A 20,058-nucleotide genomic window follows, 5' to 3' on the forward strand; every position below is an offset into this window, starting at 1 on the left:
AACCGAACGACGTACGGACTACTACTACTCTCTCTCTCTCTCTCTCTCTCTCTCTCTCTCTCTCTCTCTCGAACATTTTCAACGACGTTGACACTTCAGATGTCGTATATCGATTTAGCGGATTATTCGTTCGACTGCAGCTGATAAAATTGTATAGAAGAGAATTAGGTTAAACCTAATTCTTGCTAAATCGCATATTTCAACAGTATTTCCATCTATTTTCCATATTGCTCTATTACTTACCGCTCACATACGCACGTTTATTTTTCGTCACTATTATTTTATGAAAAGTGATGTATTAAATCGTCAGAGCTGCATTGCGGCTTTATTGAAACGTAATTGTAACGTTATTCTGACGTGTATATTCTGATGTGTATTCGTTGATTTATACTGGGAATTATTAAAATCGTTCTATTATGTTAAACCCATCTCTTCTCGCGGATATACATCTCCTTCCCAAAGGCAAGGCGTTGGGGTAAATAGCACTGTTGCAAACACCACTTCTCTGGCCCTTGTCATGTATTCCCCCAAAGTAGTAAGGAAGAGAGAGAAGCAAGGGAGTAGATCTCGACGCGTCGGATAATGCATCCCGGGTCAGAGCTGTCTGTCACGCACAACCACAAATTCAGACGATGCTTTTCGGATTTCGCCTGGCATTCGTCAGGCTCCTTCTCGCCCACGATGAAAATGTCCGTATTACACAAGTGAAATCCTAGACATGAAAGCGATGCGTCTGTTATCTTAAACTGCGACCTATTTCAAATGAAAATACGGACAATTCATATGGTCATACACGGGCATTGTTTGAAGTATCGTAAATGTTAGATCCAGTCTTTAATTAAGTCTTTGTTCCTATTTGCATAATTAGCAATGAAATTTGTTGAAATTTCTTCTGCACTCTACAAGGCGTCTTTAATAGTTTAAGAAATTGCTGTACGACCTCAGCAAACTGCTCGAGATTTTAATTAAACTTTCCCTGGAAAGCCCTTAAGGCGATGTAAAATGTTAAATTGAACCGAATTCTTTCCCCGATTTTCAAGTAACACTTTCTTTATTTTTAGAAAATGTTCCACTTCTCGTGGAAGCGTGTCAATGAGATCTTAATGAAATTTTTCCTCTGCGATTTTCAGCGGTGAAGTAATTTCTCGGTTTGATTACGCACGTTTTACCAATTGAATTTCAAAGGAACTGAGCGATGACTTTGCAGCAATGTACCCTTTACACCGAGTTTTCCCCACAAATTACTTTCCTACGAATTTTTTCTTTCGATAGCATGAACGACGTGCCAGCACGTAGACGATACTCGCTTCGGTCCTAACTCCTTCCCCCCCACTTTCTCTCTACGTTTCCTTTCCACCTGCCGAACCTTCTAAAAGTTCGCCGAGACGAAAGTTCGACGCGGGTAGATTCCAAAGTACGGATTTGTTTTTCCACATCGGTATTTACTTTTTCACGGTGCGATGCATAGAATGAATGAAAAAGGAGAGCCGCTGAGGGATAGGTCTTCCTTCCTTCTTTTCTTTTTCTCCTCCTTTTTTCACGTTCCGCGAGCACATTCCGTCCGACTGCGTATTTCTATTGAAAGGCGATGATGAATGGCTATTGGGATAAAGTTATGCGGCGCGCCGGCGTTAATGTTGCGAAACACACACATTTGAAAACTGGGTAAATTCGATTTACGATCGGTGGCGCCCAGCAGCGCATATACCTTTTACGTACGATCGAACGCAGAACCTCAGATTGCCACCGCGATGGTTGCAAAGAGATTTATACGAAAATTGTCGCAGTTTCCCCGCATTCATATCGACTAGCTGTTATATTGATCAAAATACCTGAGACATCATTTCTACGTCGAAATGTGAAATTAATGCTTGACAACCGATACGAAATTATTAATACTAGTGGCTGTTACATCAATTTTAGTATGAGAATCTTCAACGCGTTACGTAATCTGCGTTTATTTCGACTCATCGACTATGATTCTTATTATATTTTATCCGTCAATCTCGAACGACGATCTCTTCCGAAGAATAAAATTCTAATAAAAACAAACGGTACGAGAACGACATGACTCCGGTCATCGTTCCAACGCAGAAAAGAGGTCAGAAAAGAGGAAACTCATTCTATTTTAGAGACCCTCCGGTCTCTCCTTTTCCATCCTCATAGAAATTCCGTGCTGTTTGCTGGCGTTCGCCATGTCGGAGAGCCGTAAGCAAAATGCCGCGGTGCTACACAACCATACATAACCGTAGCGAGATAAGGTAGGGTCGAGTCACGGAGAGTAATGCATCTCGTAGACGTAGGGAATGAAAATTTACCCCTCGACCCTTTCGTCTATCGCGACCATGCTTAATTCGACCGTTACGCTAACACGAAACTTTCCTCTTCTGCTTTCAGGGACAAAATCTTCAGGCTAAATCTGAGTAACATCAGTCATTCCAATTGCGAGGTAAGTTGTCCAGATTTTTGTACATTCCGATTTCTACTGGTTTAACATGCGTCTAATGCGTTACATTCACGATTCGAGTTTACTATTCATGTGTTTAAAATGATGAATTAAACCTATAATTAAAGTCGCATTTAGCTTTAAATGTGAAAACGTGATCACCTGCTGTGTTTTAGTATGATGAAGCTTTTAGAAACAACTTTGTAAAACTTTAACAAGGTTTATAACTTTTAATTACATAATACGTTCAATAAAATGTTATAAATTTTGATATATTTAAAGATGAACATTTCAACTGTATTTAAAATGTGAAGACAGTAGCCTTCATAGTTATATTTTCTGGAATTGAGAAAGAAATCTAAATGAATAGAACGCAGTTTTAATGCTATTTACAGACCGTAAACCTTGAACTCATTGTTTCTCAAATATCGTATAAAGAATTCATTTGCTAATTAGAAAGAATCTACTCTACCGTACTACGCCCTTTTTTTCCCCGCGGCCATCCGCGTATCGATTAGCATCATATGTCACATAATGTTTAGCCCCCGTTTGAGGGAAGAAGGGATGATAAAACCAGACCCCGATCGTAACTAGAAAGTGCATGGGCTCTGCTCGTCCCCATAAAACTGTCAATCACGCATAGTCGAGCGAAACGACACCGACATCATTGGGACAGCTGACGCGTATCTGCCGGTTAAGCGATCCATTGTAGGCAAACGAATCGTACGATGATTTTTCCACGGTCTCCCTCATCGGTGGGATTCGGTTTAAAAGCTCATATATTCTACTCGCAAAGTGCATTTGCGTATCGTACGAATGACGCCTGAGACATAAACAATTACGAGTACATTTTAATCCTCCGCCGGCAATGTTGATCTTTAAAGATAGATTTTTTGATTGTGAATTTTGATCGAGAAATTTGAATTTTCTTCTCTCTCTCTCTCTCTCTCTCTCTCTCTCTGTGAAAAATAAGTAAAACATTATTCAAATTCTATGATAATAAATATTCATTGTTCCACAAGTATATAAGAGTTTTTTTAATTTTTATATAGTCTGCACTGAAAAAAATGCATATAATTTTACATGGAAATTACATATTTATGACCGGAAAATATGATTGGAAATTTATAATTTCCAATAAATTTCCAGTAAATTTCCAATCATATTAGATGTGAGAAAAAGTTCGTGGCGTTTTTCCTGTTAGATGGCATTAAAAAAACGCCACGAATTTTTTCCCATACCTAATATTTAAATAATTTTCCAGTCATAAACATGTAATTTCCATAAAATGCATTTTTTTTTTAGTATGAAATAATCTACACTGAAGTTCGGAGACTTAGATCGCGGACGAAGAATAGAAATTCTACATTCTCAACGGAAGGTTAATTATGATGCTATTACAGACCTGGTAGAAATGTATACAGTTTTCCTAGACATCTGTCCAGTTACTATCTAATATTACTGTATTCTCATTAGTTGTGTCAATATTTAATAGGAAATAGACAAGAACTTGATAGAGTTTTATTCTGTTCATTTCATGAGCAATTGATTTGCTTATTAATCAATTTAATATCCATTATTTGTTGTTTGTTCTATTCAATAACTGGATTCAGATTTTACGCAACTTTTGTATGCAGTTATTGCAAGCAAAGCGTTACATCCTGATTGGGATCCCAAACAGTTTTCCTTCTCAGTTACTAGACAGAAGTTGGTGTAACTATTTAGTAGCTGCTCAAACAATACATGAAATTTTTATCAAGAAGAATTTACAGAATATTTTGTTTTCTGTGCCGTTTTTTTAGATTGAGAATCATCATTTTATCATACCTTTGAAACGCAGCTTTTTATATTATGCACATATTTTTTTTATGTACGAAAGCTGGCAGGTGAATTTTAGCAAATGCGCTTGATCGTTAAAGATTGAATCAAATTCGCTGTGTCGAGATCTCGCCTCCGATGTGCCGAGAACGACGGTCAGCTGCCAGACTCTCGATTGGAGAGGGAAAATTGCTTTTTAACTCTCCCCGTTTGCGACAAGATGTGACGAGTCGCATCCACCTGGCGGTAACTATCTACGATTCTACTCATTCGGCTGACTCTCACCGGGACAAAATTCGATCATCGACGTTGTTCGTCGATTTGTTCTTTTCGGAGAGACAACGAACGCCCCCCGGCTCGATTGGAAAATCACCGTGTTCCTCCACCTGCCTCGACCCACCCTTACTCTCGACCTAGCTTCCGGCAAGAAGTTCGTATCTTCGGGTACTTCGTGCAACGTTGGAGTTTCCACGCGTTATCACGATTTTACAGTGTCGATTTCTACTGTTCTAGAAAATAAACGGTTACCTCGGACTTTCCTTGTGAAAGAGGTGAAGGATACTCGAATGATATAACAAAAACACTTAGAGCGATTATACAGCGAACATTTTATTGGAGATAAACTTGTACAGGATAATTCTGAGTATCGCTCTATGTAGCGAGCACTTTTCTTAAAAAAGATATTAACATCAAAAAGATAGTTACTCTTAAATAAAAAGACAATTACTTTTACGTAAAAAGAAAAAATTATTCTTACATAACAAGACACATTACTCTTTTTTTTATTAAGGAGTTTATAATATCATTGATTTTTTCCGCTTGTTTAACATATATAGAAACTTCAATAAAGAAAGAAAAAGGTCGTTTTCTAACATAGACAAAAAACGATGAAATCATGGTTTAATATTGGGAAAGAAAAGGCGATTCGAAAATGTAATTATATTTGTTGAATCCACCATCTGTCGCGAGAATGAAAAATCGCCCTTTAAATAGGAGAGACAGAGAAGAATAGATATCCGCCCTTGTCGTTTCTCGTTGATCTTCATGCCAGATGCGACGATTGTGGTATCGCTGAAACTAATTTTAACGTGGATGACAATGCGGTCAGTGGATACATAGAAACCGGAGACGCGAAAACGTCGAAGCACGACGTTATAGTTCACTCCACGCCACGAGAGTTTTGCTGGGTCGCTCATGATCATTAAATAGATACACGGAACGAATTGATGTACACGCGCGAATTATTCGGCACGGACAAGCCGTTCTGCTCAAGTTACTCCAGAGCTTTCACCGCGAAGCGATATAGAGTTTGCATGAACTGTAACTTATGTTTCGCATGCTGGGTTTCCGCTGAGTAACTTGCGCGAAAATGTGTCAACGATAGCGATAAAGTTATGTTTCACATAAGCTTCGAAGTTTGAGAAACGATGAAATAATTTCAATCATCGGTTTCGCCAGCGATAAATAATTTTGTTATATGCTTACATTGCAATTATTATTATAGTAAAAGAATTTTATATTTGTGTTAAAACCGATTCACTCAAGTCCTTATTATAATTTTGTGTCGAATTTTTAACATATCCGAATGTTAATTCAACATGTGATTATTGGTGGACATACAACTGGAGACGAGAAAATGTCAAAGCATTGTGTGATTACTTATGTTATTTGAATATTTTGTGTTAAATTGATATTCAACATTTCTTTCTATCAAAATAACATTTATGAATAAATGAATAAAGAATATAATTATATAATGTAAAATGTAAATTCTAAGATAAATGAATAAAACATACGTGTTGATTTTACATATCATAAATATTAATTTTACTGAAGAAATATGCTTCCATAGTTTGCTTACACATTGTGTTAGTATTATATTTTTAGTATTATATTTTTGTTAATTTTTTGCATAATATTTATGTTTTTTCCTATTATTATTTAACTTGTATAAAATTAACACAAAAATTTAAGTGGACCATTTGGGACACATGAAATGTATTAATACAAATTTTCTATATATATACAATTTCGTCTACGTTAAACAATTAATCATATTGGTGTGCGTATTATAAAATATGAAAACGTGTCGAGAATTTTGCTAGATTTGTTCTTTGGTAAATTTTACTGCCGTCTGATTTTGTTATTTCGCAATGTGAATGCTTGGTCCATTCAGCTTGGCTACAATGAAATCACATTGCGAGATCGGTCTGTTACCAGAGTTCGATTCCATTGAGAATTAACGAGTATGGAATTTCAATTTTCGTAGCGATGTGGCCGTAAAACGTTAACGCGGGCCCGAGCAGGCCACAGTAGTCCCCTTCTTTCGTTCCTTTGTGTTAAGTCCCTGGAGCATTTCGTTCTGCGGGGGATGCTGTCGTGGGGTAAACTGGAGATACATGGACGCGAGGTGAAGGAAACGCAAGAAAGAATACCGCGCATAAGATGATACAATTTTGTATTTTACATATATGCATGATGATCGTCCGGCTGCTAGAAACAGGAAGGGATCGCTATATGGATGCTGTGAAGGAGATACAGCATCGAATGGGGTCAGATCGACTCGAAGGCGTTAGTTATATATATATCGTAAATCGAGCGGACATGTGAGAAAAGAATCGAAATCGAGATGAAAGATGATGATAAAAGCGGAAAATGTCAAATAATTAAAAATTAAACTTGTAAATGCGGCGGATATAATTCTATAAGCAATTATTATGTATATATATAAATAGTAATATAAGACTCTGTAGTAATTAATCTTACAATTACTCTTGCTTTGAATTTACCGAAAGTGACAGAATATTTGTCCAGAATTCATATTTTGACACAAATTAAAAAATTTCCATAATTTTCATTGATAGTTGAATTTAGTTACATTTGAATACGCTGTGAAAAACACCATAAGGAACAATAAGAAGGTTGTTTCTCAAGATTTAGGGTGTACATTTAAAACGACATATTTTCGGAAGCGAAAGTGAGAATGGAAATTCAAATACATTCGAGACGCGAGTTGAGGCGAATAGATCTCGATAACATCACTACAACCTACGTGAACCTACCCTTCGCTCCGGAGACAATGCCCCATGCTAATCCTGCCTCTGTTACAATTTCATAAGGGGAAGAAACGTTTCGTGCGTCCGCCCTGAGGGACCGCACGCGTTCCAGGCGAGTTATAGTACGTGGCTAGAATAGACGGCCGAGAGGTTTAAAGCTCGCATATCCCACAAAGGGACGGTCGCCCGAAGAATACATGCGAAACGAGTTATACGTCCACCCTCTCCTGGCATTTTAAGAACGACCGACACAACGAGTCGATGTAATTAACGCGTATTTTTTAAGACAAAATTTATGATCTCGAGTGTTTGTGATGGTTTAAAATCGTACTCTTAGTGGATTTACTACTTGATAAATTTTATTACTCAAACATTCTGCACACAGAAAGATTTCGATTTGAAATATTTAAAAATTTAGCTATAAATATACAGATATTAAAATAATTTTGTTGTATCATCAAATAATTACGTGCATGGACAGAATTTTTTCTTAGAATTTGAAAATATACAACGTTGTATTTCGAAGAATTTTAATGTAAATCTCTCTCATTTATTAATAGAACTATAATAATAAAGTATAATATAAAATAAGTTTGATTTTTATGATTGAAGTGCATGATAAAAATTTTAAAATATTGTATTGTATCTTCTTTATCTTAATCTTTAAAATATTGTAATGTACCACAACTACCACATTTTCAGAATAAATTTTAAAAGAAAATTCTCTCCGTATAGGAATCTCAAGTATGATGAGCAATGCAAAAAGTTATAAATGTTCTAGAAACTAGTTTTTTTGCGTGTATATTACATAATTATTTTAATGGTCCAACAAAATTTTTTTCAAATTTCTGTAGCTTTTTAGATATCTCACCAAACCGTCCTATCCGTGTAAATTTTAAATTACATTATATAAATTGCATTTCAGTTATGCAGTTTTAAAAAATAAATAAGATATTTGCTGCACGAGTAGTCCTTCATAGCGAAAGAAAGAATAACTTTTTCGAGTAAATTTATGCCGGGAAATACAGCAACGTTAACCGCTTTGCAGTTTTGAGCTATAACTGGAAAACCAGGTAATTCCGCTTCCACGGCATGCGCTCGTGCAATTTTTGTATCTTTCTCATCGTCTTGAGGACGTGCATCGAACGATAAGACTAGTCTCGCTCAGGCTCATCTATTTTTTTGCACATATTACATCTTCACCGAAGCTGTCAGGTTCGCGCAAAACGGAAGAGAAAGAGAGGCTGATTTGCAATGTTACGATAAGACGGAATCGTCTGATCGATCTCCGAACGATCGAATACGAGCGTATTGATCGAGCCATCGTAGAAAAGGAGTCGTCCATCGTTGATCGCGTAACGAATTCCGACATTGGATGCTTGGCCGAGACGAGCTCGGCCGCGCCGTGAATAAAGCATGTGGCAGTTCGATGGGAGAAGCAGGAAGCGATTGGAGGAAAAGCAGGAAGCATTCACGAGTGAAGTGCGCGAGAAAGATCGTAAATGGAGTAAAAGTCAAACGCGGAGCTCGCCGAGAAAATCGGAATCTATAAACCACCGCTACGTCCAATAAAGCAACGTCCAATCGGGAACGAGGAATTCAACGTCTTGCCGACACGATCGCCTATACTCGAAACGATACCTATCTGATATCTATAGAGCTATTGCACGAAAATCGTCCGGCGGTGGAAGATTGATCAATGAATCAAGCATGAATTCCCTCGATGGTATTAAAGTATTAAGAAACCTATCATGAGATTTACAAAGCTGTAAAATCGTGAATGGAATGCGCCTCTGACGATACAGTCTTGATTGAAAGAATCCTGGATGTGTGGAAGGGACACTTGACATTCCAATGTGCACGTACACGCAGATACACGTGGCCGATACAAGCCAGCACGTGTTCGACGACACGTTCGCATACTAGCAAACAATTTCGTCGACATCTGAAATATAAACGGCCGCCCTTGCGTTTCGTCCTAAAATGATAGTATTAAATATGCATTTAGTACCGGACCACTACGTGTATATACGTAACTTCCTTGCCGTGTCTTCCCCAGGAATGTCTATCCCTAACTCGTCGCGTCCGCCTTCTATCCAGCCCTCTCAACTAGGGACGGACGGGCATTTGCCCCCCTTGCGACGCGGATGCTTTATTGCGACGATGAATTCGGTATAAGACTGTAGCGAAATTTCACTTTAATAAGCTACCTTCATCCGCCAACAAATAGGAGGTTATGCAAGATTCGTAAGCAGGACTTTGCTGATAATCTTTTTAAATTTTTAAATCTTTAAGAAATAAAAGTGATATATCTTTCTTCGTGATGTACAGAAAGACGCAAGGCAAGACATTTGTGAAATCAAACTTTCGATATAAATCGAAAATATATGAGATAATACAAATTTTATTTATAACATTATTAGAGATGTTCTTAACTTAAATTGTATAAAGATTTTTTCTGCACGGTATTTTTATTGCCTAGTATTCTTTGATATTCTAAAGGCGTGAAGTTATATTTCTTCGTTTAAAGCTACCTAAAATTGATTATCGTGTATACGAGCGATTCTTGCAAAGTATATAAATAGTATATACACATTGTAGCGTTATCGACAAGCTGGCAAATTACATTATGCACCGATATATTTACAGGCTATATTGAAAGTGGTGTTAAGCGCGAGTATCTTTCAAGCTCCCGCTTCGCTTCGACGAGAAATTAATTACAAGGCTTTCTTGCGAGGCAACGTGTCCCTCCATCATATATTACTCGGAAACTCGCAAGCAGGTTACCGAATGGTCGCAATTTCTTCGGTGCCTCAGATGCGCCTTTATAAATCAGTTTCTCCTACAATCAAGCAGAAGTACACTTCCATAGAGGTATGGAACAACGCGAACAGCGAAATGAAAAATTTTCGAACTTCGCTTCGGACCTCTTGTTTCTCGATTTTTCAACTCGTCGCCGTATACACTTCCCATTTTCTTGATTTTTCCTATTCCCTTTTTGCTCTCGCGGCACCAACTTTGCGCGTACTAGAAATGAATTTGCCCTTGGGGCCAGCAGCAAAACTCCTTTCGCTTCGTAATACCCTTTCATCAGGTATTACGAAAAACTTCTGCCTGTAATTCGTTTCTTCGTGTTCATTATACTAACCTGCATAGTTCTTTTCTCATTTTTAATATTTTAGCGAATTTTCGACAAATCAAGAAAAAGCCAAGGAGCAATGGGAATCACATACGTATCCTTTCCACATTTCGATATATCTTTTTTCCATCTACATTCGCAAAAATCAGGAGAGACAGAATTTTACGGGAAAGTGAAGACGACACGAGGTGAGAGAGACAAATGAAAGAACGAGAGACGCGAGAGAAACTACGTTCTGGGAGTGAAACGTGTCGGCGGTCTCTGTTCTTAGTCCACGTCTGAGGTGGAAAACCTTCTTCAGTCGTCGAGCAAACACCGAAATTGTAAACAGAGGATCCTCGACGGAGCTCACTACCAGACTCATCCCAGATGGTGTTCCTCAACGACGTTGGTAATTGCAGACTACGAAACTGCCCTATTACCCGACGAAGTGACTGTCAACAGCACTTCCTCTTCGATCTTCGTCGTCACCTTCGCAGCCATTGCTTCTCTACAAAGTTCAGTCCACGTTATCGCTTTTTCCGTTATTTAAAATTTGTTCATTATCGATCCGTTCAGATACCGAATTTTTATTTTATAAAACAAACTTATAGGGTACAATATATTTTAGAAATTATTGCTATAGATTAAAAATATATAAACAAAAATAACAAAATAATTATTTCATCAATTCGTTTTCATCGCTATATTGCATTATTTTCTTATACTATTTTATTTGTAATTGAAAATTCAAAAACTCATTTCGCTCTTAATCGCTATTAATTGTTTTATTTCTCTTGGCATTCCTTGTGTTTTTTATGTCGTTTTTTTTCCGTTTTTGTTATGCGAATCAAAAGCTGTGCAAGAACGGTATAATACGCGTAGGTACATGGTTAGCAGTAAAAACAGGTAAGACAGGAAAACAGTCGAGAAAAAAGGCGTTGCACAGTTCAAGCGAAACTAGAGTGCCTTCTCTTGCGAATTTATGGTGAAAGTGTTTAAATAGCCATACAGACCCTCCATCGTCGCCCTTGTCGCCGTCGTCGTCGCTATCGCCGTCGTCGTTGTAAAATACTTCGTCCCAGACTGCCATTAAAACACCCGTGAAAAAAAAAAGACGAACGAATACCGCGATACTCAAATACACTCTACAGCATAACGACGAGAATCGCGCGAACGATTCTAAATTGCTCAAAGGAGCTTTACATTTGGATTTAACTCTTACGATGAATGCTCTTTTAAACTAATGAGGACGTTACTCACGCGGTTATAAAATCGCAGACTAAAATGAGTTCTCGTGAATTGTCCGTGATATAGGCATACACTGTTAAATTCGTAATATTAAATTATATCCAATTTGAGTTATCTTTAGTCATTTTTATAAGTCACCACTGCTTTTATTCAATATGTCGTTAATTTAACAAAAATAATGAAGTTAAATAATTTAATTTAAAAAATGTATTAAATTTTAGTTCATTATTTATTAAATGCGTACGTTAATATAGTTGTTACGTTGAAACTAACCATTGAAAAGGATTGATTTACATTTTGATACATATGAAGTTAAAAATAACAAAATGTTCTTTAATTTAATTCAAGGGATTGGGCTACCATGGGCTTTAATATCTAACTGTAAATACGTATTAAAATGACAAAATGTAAAAGAATATCAACGTTACAGAGCGATTGTGCGCGGTTTAACGGAGCATATTACACGCGTCTGCGCCACGGTGAATCTGATCGATAATTTCTTATCTCCGGACGGAAGCTACGTCCTTCGCGAACTTCCTGACGTGCTGGAACTTTAGTCGTTAAGGAATTCCTTCTAGTTCATTGACTTACCGTAATTGATATGAATAACCGAAAAGCTTTCTGTTGCCCTACAGAAGATCACTGATCGCTCAGTGAGACGAGCTGTCGACGCGCATTGCGAGAATTGAGAGCGAAGAGTATCATCACGAAGGTAGATTATTTATCGCTCGATATTTGATCGATGACGACGCGACATCGGTATGCATTGGAGGTTGACCCTCGAAAAACACCCTCTTTCGCAGTACAGATAGTACCGGTGCTGCCGGGGTAAGAAGTAAATCACAAAAATGGAAATCCACGATATCGGATTGGAATCAATATTGAATGCAGATTGAATCCCAGGCTCTCTCACTCCTTCCCCCCTTCTTTCCCTTCGCACGTCGCCAACCGTGCGAGGCCGCGGCAGGACGAAAAGGTGCGGAGTGACGGCTTCCATTAGGAAAAAGTGACTTACGGCACCGATCGACAACGAAAGGCACTTTTCGTCCTGCTGAAATGTCAGGTCAGTTCGCGAAAATTTTATGCGTAACGAAGGTTACCACCTGACACGACTGCGAATCGAGAATGTAGATATCATTCGGCGTTAAAGGGACAATATGATGCCAACCAATCGTACGTCATTTCTATATGAATTTATCACGAATGCATTTCACTCTTTGTACAACACTCACGTTTCGATCATACCATCGAGAGCTCTTCTTCGCAACCATTCTTAAAGCGTACAGCAGGTGAATAAAAGATTCGATAGGGAAAGAAAAGTTTTGAAAAAGCATAAAGATTTTAGTAAATTATTTAATGCAAAAATAATAAGACGTATTAAATTTTTTCCCCTCGGCACACCGTGACAATATACGTGACGCGTGATCAGGAAAGCCTGAGGGGATCCCGTCTCCTAACGGTCCAATGCCCGGCATTACTATTTGATGAGATAAAAAGCGCCGCTGTGGCCTCGACTCGTGAATTTTTAAGAGAGCCTCGCAGGTACCGTTACGTTTCTTGAGTTTCCGAGGTTAGGGGGTGTCGATACCCCTGGGGATGCCGCAGTAGTCTTCTGTCTTTAATATTTTAGCACGGTAAATTATACGATTCCACATCCCCCTCCTTGCATATGTTGATCTTTCACTTTCTCTCTCTCTTCTTCTGACGTTAATACTTTGATCCGCGTACATGTTTTTCTATTTAGCAGAAAGAATATACTATTTTATTATTTAAGTAGAAAGATAACGTCTCTAATATCACTTATTTCTAGATTAAAATCGTAACGTTTATATTAAAGTAAATTAGAAAATTAGTTTAGTGATTACTGATATCTCGAAATGAGTCATGTTTAGGGATAATTACAACCTTGCGTGTCTTCAATGTTATGTTTATAATCGCTCGGCGCCAGTATTATTAGAAGCAGTAAGCTGAAAAGGAGAGAATCAACGGCGGCATCGACAAAGACTGAGGCATGCGAATGGTACAGTCTTCGTTTCAAGGAAGCTAATCATCTGCAAGCCGTTTCTGACATACTGCAGAAATGCATGCTCACGCACACACAGAAATTTTCAGTGTGCACAAATTGCGATGATGATTAAGCTCGAAGCGTAATGAAGAAAGAAAAGGACGGGCAAACGAACGAACGAGAATATACGAGCAATGACAACCTTTGGACGCTTCTCTGTCGTAACACCGTCACCTTACCAAGAACTTAATCAATCCGACCCGAATACTGAAAATCTGAAACCGTGTATTTCAGCGATTTGTAAGCCTTTCAACGGAGGAAGCGAATGAGAGGGGCCTCCGCGCATGAATATAAAGAATCAAGCGTCGAAATGATACGTAAACGTGCAGATGTCTTTTTCAAGAGATTATTCTTGAGATTTCTATTATTTGATTAATCGATTTATAAATTTTTTAATAAAAAATATCATATTTAGTAAAAAATTCCTACAAACATGCTTCTATATTTCGATGTAATAACGTAGAACGGATGCGTTGATGAAAGAAGATAACATCCTATCCGGAAATGATAGTAAAAAATCCGCAACAGTTCAGATTCTCGGAGTTTAAGACACACCGGCAGGCGAGAGATGATGGGAGATATTTCTGTTTAATAGTCGACGTATCACGCCGGTAATGGAAGTCGAGGCGTTTGCATGCCGGGAGACACGCTCTGGTGCTATAAAGTTAATGGCGTCGTAGGCGGTGCGATAAAATGATGCATCGCGATTTGGCGACAATATTATTGCCGACAGCTGCATCTACGTGTATTTCTCCTAGATCTCCTAGATCTCTAGCGCCCGAATTTATAATTCACGAAGGAACATGCGTACATGTTTTTTATTCCGATTATACGATTCTTCGATGGAATTTTGCCTAAACTATAGAGGCTGAAGACATAAATCATTATACGATTTTGATGAAATGCCACATAAGAACAGGAGCACAGAGACTTGCATAACGCACAGGAAAGTGAATCAATTAAATCCTTCCTTTCCATGAAATAAGAGAATCTGATTGGTTAATTTTCTTATGTTTAATGCATTATGCAGAGATCTGTGCTTCCGCTTTAAGATCATTACTAACTACATACGTGACCGAACATAGTTGTATAATAATGCCAGTTAATGGCTGCATTCAGCAAAGAAATCTGATCAGTGAGCGCTCAGTGATTCTTCATTATAATTGGTTTCTACACTTAGATCCAGTGAAAAAGGCAAGAACCAATCGTATCAAAGAATCACTGATTGCTCACTGATCAGCTTTCTTTGCTAAACACTGCCATTATGTTTTAACAGGGAGTAGTCATCTTATTTTTTTCTTTATATAAATGTCATCTGAAGTGTTTTTCCTAATTGAAATCATTAATATATATTATTGATTGCTTTTTAAGTTATTAGTGTTTAAAAGCATTATGAAAATATGGATTCAATTACAATTTTCTTGAAAAAAGTAAATAAAAAACCAAACAAATATTAAACAGAATAAGTTAACTTATTATGACAATATTTCTCAAAAATAAGATTAATTAATATAACGCTTTTTATTTTCGATGAAATTGCATGTTTAAAATTTCATAAAAAATATAGTTATTAAAAACCAAAGATTTGTTAAACAATATCTATACCAAACAATATTTTACAAATCCCATTTTTTTTACATTTTTGGGGTGTACCCGGATTAATTCCCGGATTAATTAAAAGCGCAATTCACGTGTTTAAATCAAAATACTTTACATACGCGAGATTGGCTTTAAAAGTGGCATTACATTGTAATATTAACGTATTCTACGAAAAAGCAGAAAACTTTCTCTCTTTCTATCTCTCTATCTCTGTCGCAAAATTCTCCGACCATCTTTCGCTATTTCTCACCATCTTCGCGCTCCCATCTCCGTGCCGGGCTCACAGACGGATTGTAATGATTAGTATAACGAGGAGATCTGTAAAGGGGACTTACGAGTATAAGCGTGGATACCGGGAATTACTCCGCTTTTAATTACCGCCAGCTGTGTACACCATCTTAATGCACTGCGATGCTTAACGAGTAATACATCGTTATCAACGCTGATGCGGACGACGAGGAAAGCTTGTAATTGATTTTAATGGTTTTCCGAAGTGGAAGTCATATTTGAACCAATCCCGAATCTTCTGGAGCAACGGTGAGAGACAGCAGCCGGATCGAATACGGATCGATGGAGGCTCGCCCAATCAAAGGAAATAATACAGGCGCGAGTCAAATGGAATAAGACAGTTGCGAGTAATCCGTTATCACTGCTATGCTGCTTATATGCTATTATTTCGTGTAACATACACGCTCATCGAAAACTTTGAGTCGAAGTTACCGCAGCGATAAGTGCGCTTATTTGCGCAGAACTAGACGCGACGCTGTTTGTAAGTGGATTATGCTTATAATAGAGCATTCCAAGTCCGTTCTGAATATTGCGATCATATATATCATATGCTGAGGTAAATCATGTTCATATCCACTTCAACCGCGTCGCCTGGATTCTCGCCAACGTACATCCTATTCGACAAATTGTGCATAGGATGTGACTTGCGGAGTTCAGCGAGTTGTATGTAGAAACAATATTGTATATTTATCTGCTCCGCAATGCGGGGATTTCAGTGCGTTACGATTGGCAAGGACTATTATTGAGTTCATTCACTTTAGAGTACAAAATTGCAAACGGACGCTACATACGACTGATACGTTCTCGGTTTACTATCACGATGCATCACTCGGAGAATTTCTCGAGAGCGGAGATGAATCACAGACTCTGATTGTGCCCTGTGGAAATTGCTATGATTTAATGTCCTATGTTGTCTACTCTTGTCCGTGACCATTCGTCCAACGCTCGTTGCAATGTGGAACGATTCTTTCGGTAATTTATTGGTCGTAGATCAACGTCGGGGAACGCTGTTTTGGCTCACCCTTACATTCGGCCGGGACAATGTCGAACATCGACTCCGTTTCTGGCTGTGACATTCCCGTGGAACGGCACGCGGCGTCCGCAGGAGATCGATCGTTAGGTCTACGTTTCGGACGATTGACCTTGCAAGTGAACCACTTCCTACACCGTGATCGTATTCTATTGACATATACATAGAGCGCATAGGAAGAGATTGTTGTGCAGCCTGATTACAAGTACATTCTTGCACTATTCTTGAATATTTTCACGTAAGGACACATTCCAGGATGATGTAGACAACCTTGCTATTATGAAACAGAATATATCCAGAGCAACTGTAGATTCATTTTAAAATAAAGAAAGGAGGGGAAAAAAAGAGAGAAGGGGGGGAAGAGTTTCGTCAGCTTTTCCCGCATGAAAATTTTCTCTTTGTAAATCTCTTGAATATTGACCTTATTCTGATGTATTTCTAGCGTCTTTCTAGCCGTGTTAGCAGCTGAGAGGCTACTGCGACAGTGGCGTAACACAAGGCAAAATATGAAGTATGCACTTGTAACACTTCTTGTAAGGTCGAGCAGGTCGAGCGTCCGTAAGAAAGCACTTGCAAAGAGGAATCCTGCAGATTTCCCTCAAAAAGTGAATAATTATGAGCTTTCGAAATAGAATTCTCTTTATTCTTTCAATATGAAATATTCGAATTTTTTGAAGGATTTATATCTTCGAAGACTTTATAACAAATGTTATATACACATGCGTGCAATAACTCTCCCAAGTTTTCCAATAAATTTTGCTTTAATTTACAAGAGAATGTGATATAATTTATGTTTTTTCTTTGTTGCAGAGAGACGCTCTGAATCTGGAACCGAGCAATGTGGCAAATTGCGTGTCCAAAGGCAAATCAGAGGTAGGTTTCTTTCTTACAGTTCGGTTTGCGTTCTTTTTCTCAATGCGCGTTGTCTTTGAGAAGAATTTTAATTCCGGTATCGGTAAACTGGCCTGAATGCGTCCTGAAACAGAAAGGCCAAAGAATTGTGATTGCAAAAAAGACATAAAACATAACATCGAGAAGAAAAAAGTCATAAACAGCCGACGTGGAGTAAAATAAAAAGAGCCAGTTTCTTTGAAGGCGCGCGAAATGAAAGATGCAAGTTTACTTTTTAATAGATACTGCGGTGTTATTCCATATTCGAGAGAGAATGTATCTCATTTGTATCTTTAATGCAAAGGGATCTTATCGTAGCATTCTTCTTTCCGAATAATCTACACCAACTTTTACTGCACTGCATTTTAAAATTCTGAATTATACAAGTATATTAAAGTTCTGTTAGCTAATCTCTATCTTTCTTTATTTCATCTACTTTCTACTAATCAGTTACATTTTAATCTTAGTATATAAATATTGTAACGTAAAGAAGAATCGTACGTGTGATTGAGTTTTCCCAATTACCGTATCGTTACCAAAAATTAAAGTTAATCTGGAACTCTGATTTTTTTTAACGCGCATCTATTTTTATTCATATCCCGAAATCGTGGTACTACAGCGATAAAACGAGCACAATTGCGTTCTGTTCCATAGACACGCGTGCTCGCGCGCGCTTATCACAGCTTCATTCGTATGCACCGTGTACGCATCGTCGTCGAGGTGTAAGGTCCACGCAAATATTCCCTACGTGACGACAAAGCCAATTCATTTCCCGTACACCGATTCGCCGCGAAATACGCGCACGACGTGATCGACCGCGACGACTCCATTGCGCACGCGACGCGATCTTTCGCTTTCCCAGAGTTCGAAGGGAACGTGGCTGCATATTGAACTCATTTACGAACATTATGCACTATGTCTGCAACGGTTTTCTTATCGCCAATACACGTCACACTACTGAATTTAATTTTTCCGATTTTTCTTTTTCCAGCATTTCGACTGCCGAAATCATATAAGAGTGATACAGCCGATGGGAGACGGCAATCGCCTTTACATGTGCGGTACGAATGCACATTCACCTAAGGATTGGGTGATTTATGTAAGTTTTTTCATGTTACTTTCAATAGAGAAAATATAAAACACATGTATGGAAAGGACAACTTTGAAGTACTAATAAAAATTTTTTTTAGCAAGATAAAGATTTGAAAATAATTTTGTTGACTCACATCGAAATAATTACGCAGGAATCTCAAGCATGAAGAGCAATGCTGTAAAAAGTTTTGACATTCTAGCAACCAGTTTGAGCGTTCTGGAATAATATATAATTTTTTGATGATCGAACAAAATTATTTTTCAGATCTATTAGCTATATTTTTAAATATTTCAGCAAAACTTTTCTTTCTATGTGTAAATGTGAATTTGAGATTGTATGAATTATTACATATCTTGTGTAAATGTAACCTTTAAGCAGGTAAAGATATAAATAGACGAATAAGATAGTTTATCTTTAAATATCAATCACTAAACGTCATAATACCTTAATAATATCTTAAACTTCTCAGTTATAATATGAGGAATTATTTTTATTTTCTTAATAGTATTGTAGGATATTAAATACTACAATTGTTTTCTCACATCATTCAATTCTCTTTTCCTTTTATACCTTACAAATGCAATGTATACTAAATAAATTCGTTAAATTTGATTTTGTAATACGCGACAGTTTGCGATTGGATTGTGAAATTGTTAAAAACGACAATTGGTCTGGCAAAGAGCTAAAAAAATATATGTATACGTTTAAACGTTTGCTGTCATTTGTTTATTGAAAATTGAAAATGCGAAACGATGTTAAATACATCCGCAACTTCCCTTGAAATGTATTACGGATTCAGCGTGATATGTATAACGCACACCAATTTGTGTTGCTTTACGCTTAATTTAATTAATTAATAACAGAACGCGAGGAGGCATCTGAAAATAATATCGTTAATTAATTTTCGCGTTACGAATAAATTTCACCGCCACTCACGCATTCCTCGGTACATTTTAATTTAATTCCCGTCGAAATATTTAAAGCCATATAATGAATAATGCTGCTATTAATGGAAATTTACATGCATTATCGCAATAGTATAAATCCGCATGATGTGATTTGCAAAATTGTATACAGTGCATCAAAGCATCCGGGTAGATGAATGAATCTTACGTTTAAGTATCCGTGTAACAACAAAAGATACAGTTTCGCTTTGTTAAACATTATGAATCCCGGGTGTGCCGTAACATCTCGCGTAATAACATCCAGCTCCTTACTTAAGTTACTGCTAGAGATTGTAACTACTAAATAAAGTTAAATTACAAGATGTTCGGTATTAAAATTTTATAAGTGTGTGTGTGTGTGTGTGTGTGTGTGTGTGTGTGTGTGTGTGTGTGTGTGTGTGTGTGTGTGTGTGTGTGTGTGTGTGTGTGTGTGTGTGTGTGTGTGTGTGTGTGTGTGTG

The 20,058-nt window shown here is 37.6% G+C and overlaps 1 protein-coding gene across 1 annotated transcript in view; it reads left to right on the forward strand.

The window, feature by feature from the left end:
* Positions 1-20,058, forward strand: part of LOC105625753 (semaphorin-2A) — a 51,719-nt gene that overhangs the window by 18,574 nt on the left and 13,087 nt on the right. Inside the window, exons 3-5 of the mRNA XM_012207073.1 lie at positions 2,398-2,449; positions 17,482-17,544; positions 18,554-18,661. Coding sequence (XP_012062463.1) covers positions 2,398-2,449; positions 17,482-17,544; positions 18,554-18,661 — 223 coding nt within the window. The remainder of the gene's footprint in view (positions 1-2,397; positions 2,450-17,481; positions 17,545-18,553; positions 18,662-20,058) is intronic.

Source organism: Atta cephalotes, assembly GCF_000143395.1.
Source record: "Atta cephalotes unplaced genomic scaffold scaffold00003, whole genome shotgun sequence".
In the NCBI taxonomy this organism is placed as follows: domain Eukaryota; kingdom Metazoa; phylum Arthropoda; class Insecta; order Hymenoptera; family Formicidae; genus Atta; species Atta cephalotes.